This window comes from Hesperophylax consimilis, chromosome 10 (genome assembly GCF_061612785.1).
Source record: "Hesperophylax consimilis isolate HC1 chromosome 10, BYU_Hcon_1.0, whole genome shotgun sequence".
Classification (NCBI taxonomy): domain Eukaryota; kingdom Metazoa; phylum Arthropoda; class Insecta; order Trichoptera; family Limnephilidae; genus Hesperophylax; species Hesperophylax consimilis.
The window spans coordinates 18403031-18417437 of NC_142845.1; the positions used below are offsets into that span (position 1 = coordinate 18403031).

Here is a 14407-nt window from a genome sequence, read left to right on the forward strand (position 1 = left end):
TTTTTTTTCATCACTTTTCATACCTTTATAACACTTTTTATAGGTGTGTTGAATTGTCATTTTAATGAGTTATCCGTAGCAGGACACATTTTGCAGAGAACAATGCACAATAATTGCGTTACTATTACAATATTATTACAATTCAACATCGTTAATAGTAATAGTAAGTTCAGAGCTAGCACAAGTTTGGTGTCTGTGCATTTGTGCAATGTGTAATATTGTGTTCCACGCTCAGTAAGCTGTGTACTGTGTATCTAAACAAAAGCATGTTTGTTTTAATTCTCATTGAAGGTAAAAACGAATATCTCAATGGATGGCGCAACCAGAACTCCAAGCGGCACGATCTTTTGTTACTGGGAACAAGGTTGCCTGTTCTATCCAATGAATAATACAATACCTAATGTTTTTATTTGGTTTTTATTACACATTTGAAAAGGTGATTTTACTGTTTTATTTTTTATTATTTATTAAAATTAAAATATTTAATTTAAAGAGATTGAGATTATAAAACATTGTGCATGACAGCTTTAGAGTTTTTTTTATTTAAAAGAATACAAATATATATATTTTTTTAAATGGTTTGTTATTTATTTTTGTTTATTTAAATGATTGAACCTTGCTCCCCAGGGACTGGGTCTTAAATGGTGTGAACTTTCAAACCTCAAAAAAATATATACGGTTTATCTAATTGAATTGAACCTTCCTCTAGACCAGAGTCAACATCGCTAACAACTAAGCCAAATTCCAATTGGATAGTACCTTCCCACAATTATTTCGCATATTAATTGCTGTAAATTTTTATTTATTTAATATGTCACCCAATTTCAGTAAAATACGTGTGTGCATGAGTGCCACCAGATGGTAAAATTCATTTTCATTCACAACAAGTCAATTTTCCGAGTTTCAGCTCGATCGAATATTGGGAAGTGGGTTAAATTCCACTTCCAAGATTTCACTTCATTAATTTAATCGTTTGGTAAGCAAATGTATTTTGAGGAAATTTGTTCGCATCCGTCGCTTATTTATTACATTATTACTTTATTTATTACATTATTACGGTTTGTCAATGACAGTTGTCGAGTAGTGTTTTGCTCCGTATTAAAATAGCGAAATTAAGTGAAAAAAGTTTATTTAATCGGTATAAAAAGTTTATTTAATCAGCATAAAGTAGCTGCAGAGTTGAAGAAGTTGTCAAATGACAAGTTGAAGTAACGGAATTTCAGTAAATGTAATTTTTGTATTGCCTATGCCGAACTGTCTACATACATTAAAACAGTGAAATAAAGCATAAAAAGTCTACTAAGCGTAATAAGTTACAGTTGCGCAGTGGTGCGGTATACAGAAGTGAAAAGTACTTTAAATTTGAACAAAATTAACAAATTTTAAACGAAAATAAATAAATTTGAACGCCACAACTACACATTGTACAGTTATCGCTACTTGACCATAGAGGGCAGAAAAACGTGCAGGAATTAAACAAAAAATAAAATAAATTAATGCGTTTCGCTATTCGTCAACAGATGGAACTGAATACATAAATTGTTTCAAACAAATTGCGAAACATACATATTTTTATTATTCCAATAAAATCAAGAAACCTCGCATTCAAGAAATATCGGTCTATTTAAAATAACTAAACTCAAATACAAAACCATATTTAAAAAATGCCCCCAAAAAGTGATATGGATCAAAAATTTGAATGCTTCAAAGAACAATTATTACAAACAGTGAGCGATAGGATCGACCTTCAACTTAGAAATTTTATAAAGAAAGACATAAATAAACTATTTTTGGAAATAAAAAATGAAATAAAAGACTTAGTTAAAAGCGTAGAATTCTGCTCAAGCAAAATTGATGATTTTAATAAGGAAATAAAAAAAAAATGATCACCAAAAAAAAAATGAAGCAAAAATTGAGGAATTGCAAAAAGAGGTTAAAGATCTAAAATTAACTGTAAACCATATCCAACAGAGCGCGCTTGAAAATTCTATTGAAATACAAGGAATATTGAAAATTGAAGTGGAGAAAAATGATAATGTAAGAAAACCCATCGAACTACTGATGTCGGCCCTAGACTGCAGTGACTTATTAAAAAACAATTCCTTGGTAAGCTACTACAACAATCCGGCCAAGAAGACTATTTCTATTCAATTCAATTCAAAAGAAACAAAGGATAAGGTAATTAAACAAAAAAAAATAAAGGAATTCTTACCCCTCAAGAAATGAAGTACTCGGAGTCAACACAGAAAATCTACATCAATGAAAAACTAACGCCAGCAAATAAACAGCTCCTATGGTTAGCCAAATCGACAAAAGCATTTGGATACAAATATGTATGGACGAAGGACGGACAAATCTTACTTAGAAAGAGCGACGACTCCCCTATAATACGTATAAAAGATGCAAAAGACATACCACTGCAATAAGCATATACTGGACAAGAAGGAAGAATTTTTATACCTTGTGAAAATGGATCCCACTGACGATTATACGTTAATAGACACAAAGGTATGTGAAGATACTACAGAACTAAAAAACTACATGAGTGAAGGAATTACCGACTTCAACATAATAAATTTAAATATCCGCGGTATTTATAAACATTTTGATGAATTTTGTATATTCCTCAATTCTCTAGGATTTCAACCAAATTTGATTATACTTACAGAAACGCAAATGCGTGAATTTATCCCTTACTCCATCTCTGATTATATCACTTACTCACTTCCCTCTAAACATACTACGCATGACGGTCTAACGATATTCTATAGTGCACATAAAATAACTGATGTAATAGTAAATATCCCTAAATTTAAGTTTTCAAATGCCATACACTTATCATTCACGCTAAGCAATAAAAAATACTCTATAATTGCTGTTTATCGCTCCCCTTCCTTAGATTCTAAATCTTTTATCACAGAATTAAAATATTACATAAACGAAAATAACTGCAACCAATCAGATTTCTCGTTTATAGTAGGGGATATAAATATTAACATAGAACATTCTATCCTAAGCCCAATTGCAAATGAATATCTTAATGTTATATATAGCGAAGGATATCTATCTTATATAAATAGCCCTACAAGATACGGTTCTTGTCTTGATCATATATTTCTCAAAATCAATAAAATTTTTATACCTAGATCAGATGTCCTAAAAATTGATATAACCGATCATTTCCCAACTTTTTACGGCCATAGCACCTTAAAGTATCATCATCCAACTAAAGAACAACAAGTGGGAAAAAATAAAATTAACTATCAAACCCTAAACAGTTCTCTAAAAAAAGAAAATTGGAACACAGTTTTATCCAATGATGACCCAAATCAATCACTAAACACCTTCTATTCAATATTAAATGATAATATCAAGAATAGTCTTGAACCAACATCAACACCTAGAAGAAAACATAAAAAAATAAAACCATGGATCACGCGTGGATTGATAATTGCAAGCCAACACAGGAATAAACTGTACAAAATTTACAAAAATCATGAGAACTATTGTATGGCAAAAAATATTCCACCTAATGGAAATTTACGACAGCAATACATCACTTATAGAAATTTTTACAATATTCTTATAAAAAAATGTAAACATGAGTACTATATTAAACAATAACAAAAAGCTGATAATGATTCTAAAAAAACCTGGCAAGTCATAAATGAAATAACAAATAGAAAACATAAAGTAAAAACATTCCCTGAAAAAATTGTTACAGATGATAAAATAGTCATAACCGATATAAGAAATATTGCAAATAAATTCAATGATTTTTTTACAAATGTTGCCTCAGATATAATAAATAACAACCCCGCATTTAAAAACCATATACATCAACCCACTCAAATGGACGAACACTCTGAAAATTCTCCTAAATTATCTCAATTTAAACGTGTTACCGAATCTGATATAATAAAACACATTGACAATTTTAACACAAATACAGCCAATGGTCCAGATGAATTGAGCGCCATCGCTATCAAGTCTACTAAACAATACATTTCGAAGCCTTTGCAACACATTTTTAATTCCTGCTTTGAAAAAAATGTTTTCCCAGACGCATTTAAACTCTCCAATATTGTACCAATACATAAATCTGGATCAATTTCTAAACTAGACAATTACAGACCAATATCGCTAATATCCCAACTAGCAAAGATATTAGAAAAAAATATTAAAATACAAGTACTAGAGTTTTTAGAATCAAATGCACTTTTGTCCACAAATCAATATGGTTTCAGAACAGGTCTTAGTACAGATGATGCTTTATTTAATCTAACAAAAAATATATACACCAATCTTGACTTAAATATGAAAAGTTTAACAATCTTTTTAGACCTGAAAAAAGCGTTTGATACAGTTAATCATAATAAACTGATTAGAAAACTCAATAATATTGGAATTAAAAATAATTGTCTGTCACTTTTAACAAATTATTTACTTGATCGCAGACAATGTACAAAAATTGGTGATATTATTAGTAAACCAGAATCTGTGAGACATGGGGTTCCACAAGGAACAGTTATCGGTCCGTTATTGATCCTAATCTATATCAATGATCTGTGTAATATCAGTATTCCGGGAAAACTATTCTCGTATGCTGATGATACTGCAATCACAGTTGATGGTAAATCTTGGAAAGAAGTCTCTGAAAATGCAAATAAGTGCACATCCATTGTCAAAGAATGGCTAAACCAAAACCTTCTAACCCTGAACTGTGAAAAAACTATTTATATTCCATTTTATAATACCAAAATGACGGCACCCTTAACTCACCTAAATATAAGGTTTTATAACAATACTTGCAACCCTGTTTCGTGTTCTAACTGTGTAGAAATGAATTCGGGGAACACAGTTAAATACCTAGGAATTACTATAGACAGCCAACTAAAATGAACAAATCACGTAGAAAAGCTTGTAAATAAACTTAGGTATTTAACTTACATTTTTAAAAGATTAAATAACATAGTTGATATCAAAAGAATGAAACTGGTTTATCATGCATTGGTACAATCATCAATATCTTATGGAATAATTGGATGGAGGGGTATCTATAATAAACACATTAAGCCGCTAGAAATAGCTCAAAAATTAATACTAAAAATAATGTTGCAAAAAGATGTTACCTACCCCTCCTTGCAATTATTTCAAGAAGCTAAACTCTTAGATATAAGAAAAATTTACTTTATGTAATGTCTGAAATATATATTTTCACGAAATGTACATTTTACAAAAAACGAAAATCGTTCTAGCAGTAGAGTAAATAATGCATATGAGGTTTCACTATGCAAAACTAGGCTTGCGCAGAGACATGCTTTCTTCATTGCCCCAAAAATCTACAATGCACTCTATCAGACTATAGAAGTTAGATCTAAAAATATATCGTCTTACAGCATATACAAAAATTTAATAAAGACTTGGATCACTACCATTGACACAAATACTTACCTGCCATAACATCCTACCTTTGTAAATTTACAAATCCTTAATTTTTCTATTTTTTAACCTTTTTTCTTAATTATAATTTTGTATAAACGGAATTATTTTTTTTTAAACTGCACCAAACAAAATAAGTATACCCACGAACTGGCGATGCCTATGTGGGATTTTTTTTTGGTATATATGCATACTATTCTATTATATTTTTTATTTAATTGTATCATTTTATTTTTCTTATCTTAAAGCTACCTTTTTTATTTTTTATAGTACCTTCTTTACCTGTAAATGAAATGCTTTTTGTAATACTATAATAATTTTAATAATGTAATACTTGTTTTTGTAATACTTGATTTATGTAATTATATTTTTATGCATGTAACAAAAGAAAATTATTAATAAAAAATAAAAATAAAATAAAAATTTATTTTCGGGATTTCAATTTCTGGCGAACGATTGTCTTAAAATTTTGGTCACTTTATAGAGCACCAATTTATGAAAATTCAGATAGATCACCTGGATTCTATTTGCAAGTGCAGAATGGTTGTCGCAGCCCTGAGGTCGTGGTAGATTCAGTATGAAATCGTTTGGTTACAGATTGTGAAGTAGGGAGCCAAATGAAACTGAAAGTGTTTCAAAACCAAATCTCATGGAGTCTGCAACCGGATGCGTTTTGAATGTGATTTCGATGGGAATAGAGTCCGTGACCTGTGCGCAGTGATGGCATGAAAATGGTACGCATTTTCGAAATTCTTATATTTCGGTCAATTTTTTTTAGACGGTCGGGATACTAAATTACCCTGGGCTTAGCGAAACACTTGCTAGGGCCGTCAGAGTTTCCGAGAATTCCGTTGAAAACATCTGGGGTGCATTTACCGATCGACATTCGTTCATTGCGAGCGAATGCCGATTATTTTTGAGCAAAATTTTATAAAATTCACTTTAACACACAGCACTCGAATCTCATTACTATTAAGTTTTAATAACTGGTTGTTAAGTCTATTTAAAGTGTTTATTTTAAAAATAATCTAAAAGGGATGTTGCCACATTTCCCTTGTAAATGCTAAAAAAAACACAGTTGGAGGACGCGTTCTAGGACGCGTCCGGCGGCCACGAAGGCTCTAAAATAATCTATATCTTCTATATAAATAAAAATGTAAATGTTCGTTTGTTCAAAATCTCAAATCTCCGAAAGTTCTTTACCAATTGGTTTGAAGTTTTGACAAAACGTTGCAATCAGATGTGAGTGTGTTTTTTTGTGACAGGTACAACATGCTTTTTAAAATAAAACAGTGCCATCTGATGACGTAAAAGCAGAACGCGATATTAATTCTCCATCTACACAGTCAGACTAAGCCACAACAATGCGTGCGGGATACAGCTAGTGCACTTTAATTCTGTAATTATTACAGTATGTTTTTATAAAACCCCGAGGAAGGTTCAAGCTGGACTAAAATTACTGTTTATCTGTTCTCACATAATTTTTGTACCATGACTCATGTTTGAAAGGGTTCTTATCATCGTACAAGTTAGTATCATGTAACTTATGATTTAATACTATCCAAAACCCTTTGGGGAAACAACGTGATGGATAGTTAGTTAGTTTAAACATGTATCCACACGACAAACCGTGGGACTTTGGTACTTATTTTTTGGCGCCTTGACGTCATGGCAATACTTATCAATGTGTAGGTGTACGTATATTGTTAAATAAATTGTCAATAAGGATCTTCTCGCATGGGAACAATGGTCTAGAAAAATAAAATTATATTTCAAGGTAGAAAACATATAGTTTATTATTCAATGATGACTCTTCTGTCTCAATCAGGTGAGCATTATAAAAGAACAACATAAAAATGAACACAATAATATAAAATACATTTTACATAAAGAAATGATGACACATCAATTAATATATTATATTATGGTTGTTGGTATTGTCTAGTGCATCTTATGTTAAGAATGAAGTAGTACATTTAAGATCTCAAATAGGAATATTTTCGTAAGAAACGTTTTTCTTTTTTTCAAACGAAGTTAAAATGAACCCGAGCAAACAATATTTTTAAATCACCACAGTACGAGTATTTAACATTTAGGGAAGTTTTTTGTAAGTGGTCAAATAAATAACCCTGGATTCTTATAAGGAGGCAAACTGGCCATTACAATAATAATAAAAACTTGAATATATACGTTAGTGGTTGATAATATTTTGAAAATTAATAATTTTTATTCAACCCCGTGGGGCCGGACCCCTGTATTTGCAGTGTTGAAGAATTGTGCCCACCCACGGTACGAAGCACTGCAATTGCAGTGTCGTCCTTATATATTAATATTGCCTTCGGATGTTACCTCTACAGCGTTAGTTAAAGAAAAAATAAAAACTTCAGTTTATCAAGTATGGTATTGTCTACGTGTTGACTGAATAAAAAAATATGCTTATATCTATTGAAGTTTCTTGTTTGCCATAAGATAGTCACAATTTATTCGGAAGATAAAATATGCACAATTTATTCATACCATAAGATATTCACAATTTATTCGTACCATAAAATATTCACATGATGCACTCTTCATTGATATCAATTCAAAATAAAAACATATCATTTTTGAGTTTATTTTATTTCAGTAAATTATTATATCTTGAACTAAATTAAATATTTTTTATAGTGGAATAACTTAAAGAGTAAAACCTCAAACTGTAAAAATTAATCATTGAATACAATATTGAGGACTCTTTAAAGAAAGATGTGAAACAGAAAAGAAAGAAAAGATTCAGTCGCATATAAGGATTGAACTAAGGACCTCTTCCTTGCCTGGTTTCCATTCCTAGATGCAATTGAATTTTTTTCTGTTTCACATCTTTCGTTCGAGAGTCGTTAATATTTCCTTCTTTGATTAAATTAAATACCTGAATAATACTTTTGATTAAGTATTATCATAATAAGCACAGAGTATTCTTCCATACACAAACAGATTTGATCTAGAACCATTCGCCCCCAATTATGTACATAGTATTTATCACATCACAATTCCTTTTCAAGAAATTAGTTACACAACACCTCATCACCTAAATACAACGACGAAAACTAACTGACACATCATTAGGAATCTGATTGGGTGCTATTTTACAACAAACAATATGTCGTTTTTTATCAGTTAGAAGTTTCAGTTAGAAGACTTCACAACAAACAATTTGACGCATTTTATCAGTTAGGCATATTTATTGATAACTGAACCGATTGAGGATTTCAAAAAAATGAATTAAATTTTAAGTAGGTAGGTACCCACAATACTTTTGTGATGAGAAATATCATATTACGTTGATGAACAAAACATTTATTTTTACATTATAGCAACGAATTCCGCTTCACGCACGTTTTTACTAAAAAATAACGAAGTTTCAGTTAGAAGACTTCACAACAAACAATTTGTCGCGTTTTATCAGTTGAAAGTTAGACATATTTATTGAAAACTGAATCGACTGAATATTTTTAAAAAAGAATTTAATTTTGTGATAAATTCTAAGTAGGTAGGTACCTATACTAATACTTTTTTTAAGATAAATATCATATTACGTTGATGAAAAAAACATTGCGACGAATTCCTCCTCACAAAATAACACTTGATTTAAACTTAATTACTACTGTAAACTATTTAAGTCAGGGGAGATATAAAACATGAACAGAACGGGTTTTTAAGTTGTTCGTTTTAACCTACAAACATATCTTTGATTGAAAAAAAATGGAACTTTAATGCATCTTTTGCCTTCTCCCTCGACATAAATAGTTGTTTCTTGTAGTAATTGAGTAGAAACCAAGTGCAATTTTAATTTTGTTGCGTATTAAGCATGCGGTGGAATAATTATTAATATACAATAACGATAAGTTTATCACGATTTCTTTCAATCAGAAGTTATATTTTACGAAGAATTTTAAATAATCATTGCATATTTACAATATTAATTTATGACGTCGTTTTCAAATGGGCAACTAGCGACATTTCGATTTTTTAAATTTGAACACACTCCGTTAACAGCCGATTCGGTCTGTCAACGTTTGATTTAATGTTGACGACGGTTGAGTGGGATTTACGATGTGTGGAGAAAGAAATATGGGATATACGAGTATGATTTAAAGAATAAATGTACATTTATATTACTGTAATGTTTAACCGTATATTCCAATCGAGCTACAATATTCTACCCCGGTCTCTCATTACACTAGATTAATAAGTTACATTAAATTACAATTTATTTACTCTCTAATAATATTATATTTGACTTCTAGAGCACACCTTATCGACTCAAACAAGAATGAATTCAATACAATGCAAAGGCAGTAAACACTATCAATACAATGAAAAGGTAGTGTGAACACTATCAATACAATTCAATACAATGCAAAGGCAGTGTGAACACTATCAATACAATTCCTGCATACTATTTAATAATATATTAATGTTTGAGTAGCCAGAAACACTCAACACTCCGAACTAAGATCACACTCGTAAAACAACAATTATCACATTTTCCATGAAAATATTGAATTAAACAAACATTTGACCGGTCGCCTTGCTGCAGTCATAACATTTATGTTAAAAAAAACTGAAAGAGGATTTTCCAATCTTTTTTAAAATCAAAATTCATCGGTTTACTGCAATTCCAGAATTAATTGTAAATTAACAACAGGCCTTAAATAATGAAATTAATTAGTAAAGTTTTTTGTCCACCAAAAGACGCCTTTTATTTTTTTCAACGATAATTTGGGATACACAAGCGAGAATATTCAGAGTCCGTATTTTTGTTGTAAGACAATAATATTTATTAGATTTACATTTTCCAATGTGTATTAACGGCTCAATTAATGCAAAATCTAACGCCCTTAGTACACGTTGGCACAACGCTTAGGGTCAACGTGTACTAGGGACATCATATTCAGTCATAGATCTAAGCCAAAAATCTAAAAATCAGCTCTATTACTATTTTCTTTACTCTGAACATTTAAGTAATTAATTCAGTCAACTAAAATGTTATTTAAGTGACATTTTTCGCGAATATAAAATCATTTTAATTAAAAACGTTTTTCAAACTTTAATTATGTTGAGCTGCATTTTTTATTTTTTTACTATTGATTTGGTCCACAGTGTGGAGTGCCGATAACTGTTTTGAAAATGGAAATTTAAAAAATATTTTTTAAAGCTCTCCGGAAAACTACCTATAAGAACGTAATAGTTATAAATAATGCGGACTTTATATAAAATAAAAAATATGTATGAGTGTTGAGTGTAACAGTACAAGACGGTCTTTGATACTATCAGCCTCAGTAAGTAAGGTCGAGTGGTTGTTCGATTGATGGTTGGTTTTGTGGTGTTGGGAGTTGGGTGATTTCATCCGAAGTTCTCGAAGTGGTGGATGAAGTAGGGAAGCTTGCGACCCTTGTTGACCTCTTCACAAGCGGACATCACGCTCTTGGTGAGAGGTCGCGGTCCGCAGGAGAACACGCCGATCTTGGACACCTACAATCAATCAAAATAAATCATCGTAAACCATTCCCTTATACTGATAAAAAATACAACTGGATTCGGTACTACTGTCCTTTCATTTTTACTTTTTTATGTTTAGGTGTTTCAATGTTACATTTTCATCAGAAATTAAAATGTTACATTTACATCAGAAATTGAAATATTTCATTTTCATCAGAAATTGATTTATTACATTTTCATCAGAAATTAAAATGTTACATTGACATCAGAAATTGAAATATTACATTATCATCAGAAATTGATATATTACATTTTCATCAGAAATTGAAATATTACATTTTCATTGGCGCCATTTTGTTTTTTGAATTTGAAAGGTCCCCGTCAAACACCTTTTTCAGATTTATGCCAAATTGTATTCAGTGACAATCATAACAATACGACAGCTGTTATATTGAGCTGATCGCTGTTTAACGGGAAACTTTCAAATTTCAAAAGCAAAATGGCGCTGATTGTTTATTTGATGACAATGTTGCATTTGAATTTATATGAAACACCTCTCAGGCTCCACGCAGAAAAACTGCGCCAGCAAAAATCATAGCGCGTGGTAGACCGCCTGCATTAGCAATACTGAAATGTTATAAGAATATTGATAATTTTGTTAGAAATGTTGAGTTGAACCCTAGAGTTAGGTTAAAGAAATATTACAAGCAATACGGTCGTCAATTATACTTACATAACTATGTTTCTTTTGTACAAATTTGAGGAAGGAGGACATATCTGGTCTACCAAAGTGATTGACGGCTTTCAGACCAGTAAACATTGACATCTTCGATAGCCTCTGGAAGTGGTTCTCGCAGATGTACTGAAAACAAAAATAAAATAATTAATCAATATATTAAAGAAAGCAGATAATTTGTTACAGAGGCATCTTAAGACGAGAAAATGTCCTAAAATAAAGCAAGAATCTTAACAACGTAAGTGAAATAGTTGTGCGCAAAAAAAACGATGCGCGGCTGAGGTGTAATGGAGAGACCCCCGGTTAACATTATAAGTGATGAAGTAGTGTCAAAACAATATTCGGCGCGCGGCCTGGCGTAATAGACGGACCTGCGGTCGACTTTGCCCTAACGAGCCTAGAAAATCGATCTTTCCGTGGGGTTTTATTTTAATTATTTTTGATGAACGTAGGTACTACTAAAACCTAAAATGTTTCTAAAGAGATCCATCGGGAAGTTACTAATTCAACGCTTAGAAAAATAAAATCTGTTGCTTATCGCTAATTATATGGTTGAAAAACGTTTTTTTTTTTAATTTTCCAAATATTTTATACAAAATAATTTTTATAGTAAAGTCCTGTTTATTAATAATATAAATAACTTACATCCATAGGGATCCCTCTAGAAATATTTGAGATTTTAGTAATACGTTCATCAGAAATAATAAAAATGTTAGCGTCGGGCGAACCCCCGTTATTAGAGTCTTATTTCGCCAATGAGGCTTAGATTATTTATTTGTGTATCAACCCCTGGTTACATACAAAATCCCAATATAAAAGCTTACAATACATTAGCGTCCCTAACGCTACCAGTGGAAACCACGGTTCCATGATATTTCATCAAAATGACAACTAAACATACCTTTAAAAGGTGATATAGAGTCATTAAAAGTGTTTTGATGACATACTCGGTCACCTACACTAATAATAGACAAAACAAAGAGTTGAAGAGGTCTCGACTTACCAGCATGGTAGTCCTGAGATCGAACTTGTGGAAGAACTGCGTGATGAAGATGTGTATCTCTAAGACATTGGTGACGTCCTTGCGTTCCACGTCTCTCAGCACGTCGATAAACCACTCGAAGTGCTTGTGCGATGGACAAATCCACAAGAAGTAAACCTGTAAAATGAAAAGGTTCTTCATGAATCTATCATATAATGTCTTCTGCTCGCCTAAAAGCATTGTAATATTAATTTAATTTTTGGATAAAAATTGAAATATGTTGAACAGATAATGATGTGGTGCCTTCAGTGCCGGATCTACCATACATTCAAAAATGTGCAAAAAACCTGGCACCCATCACTGAAAAGGCGCCAATCATTTTAAAATTACCCATAACATGGGATAATTAATATACGTTGGCAACACCAACATTTCAGCTCATCTCTCGAACCGCGGGTATTGTGTGCACTTGACCATTTCAAATTTGGTATTGATATTACAATTTGTCACGGATTTTTTCTCGAATTCTATTATTTTTATTCGACAGTAAGGTCCATTTTTCTATCGTGTGTTTTACATCCAATGGATGCGATCCAAATTCAATAACCAATCACAATGCGTATTCTTGTCGCTCGTGCAATGGAATCGTATTCAATATGCTGGGAACATAAAGTACAACATTCAAATATAGAATATTCGACAGACAAGTTCGATAACATAGATTCGATAGAAGATAGTTTTTTTTAGGGAGCTTGAATTTTTAATCTGTGAATAAAAAATGTGGGGAGCATCGGTACTTACTGCACAGAGTGCCAGATTTCATGGATCCGGCACTGGACGCTTTGTCCCTTTTTATATGTAAAATCTGTACCGTGAAAATTGTTTTTTCGTAATCTTGTTCGAACATGAGATATGTAGTAATTTAAATTTGTAAATGAAATGTAGGTACCTTTTTACACGCCACCCCCGAGTATCTATTGGTGCTGGTGCCAAACACCAGGTCATTGAGGATAGAGGCGTATGGGGTCACTCCAATTCCTCCGCCCACCATCACAGCTACCTCGAACTTATACCAGTCCTGGTTACCGCCGCCGAACGGACCCTGGATCCTGAAGATAAAACGATACACATATAATTATTATGCCAGAACGAGTCAGCGCTTCTGTAATACAAGAAAACTCTCGTCCTGGATGTAGTCCAGTGGTACAGAGCGCCTTACATCATAGATGGAGAGCTGCTATCCGTCCACCATAATACAAGAACACATATATTTATATTTGTTATCTTAACAATTCTAGTTCATCGCTCCTAAAATATACGATGCATTGAACACCGATGTAAAGTCAAATAATTCTTTATCCCCTTTTACTATTCGTGTTCAACATTGGCTATTTGAAAGGGGAAGAGCTTTCTTTAACCCTTAGGTTTCGACCAATTACAATAGCAGTTCAGTGAAATCATGATTACTTTCAGGTGCACTGGAATGTACAGTGTATAGAGTTAGGTTTCAGAAGTTTTAAACGTATTTCAATATTATCCATGAAAATTTCAAAGTAAAACGTCGACATTGTAGATACGTGTCAATTATTTAAAATATTATTTTTGGTTTTCAAGATATTTACAAAATATTACTCGACTTCTAAGGGTCAAAGAACACATAAGTTCCTAAAACTGTTTAAAAAAAGGTTTCACCATCATTTTATTCAAATGTTAACGTAAATAGGTAAATTTCTGGTACCATGTTCAGTAGTACCATGATTAACATG

At 31.8% G+C, this 14407-nt stretch overlaps 1 protein-coding gene across 3 annotated transcripts in view; it reads right to left on the reverse strand.

Annotated features, from left to right (window-relative positions):
* Positions 1 to 7265: 7265 nt before the first annotated feature.
* The window catches only part of Duox (dual oxidase), a 211724-nt gene continuing 204582 nt past the window's right edge, over positions 7266 to 14407 (reverse strand). For all 3 annotated transcript variants that reach the window (XM_089636693.1, XM_089636691.1, XM_089636692.1), the window contains exons 26-29: positions 13591 to 13750; positions 12663 to 12818; positions 11657 to 11785; positions 7266 to 10956 (exon numbers count right to left, since the gene is read on the reverse strand). In XM_089636693.1, coding sequence (XP_089492819.1) covers positions 10828 to 10956; positions 11657 to 11785; positions 12663 to 12818; positions 13591 to 13750 — 574 coding nt within the window. In that variant the 3' untranslated portion in view covers positions 7266 to 10827. The remainder of the gene's footprint in view (positions 10957 to 11656; positions 11786 to 12662; positions 12819 to 13590; positions 13751 to 14407) is intronic.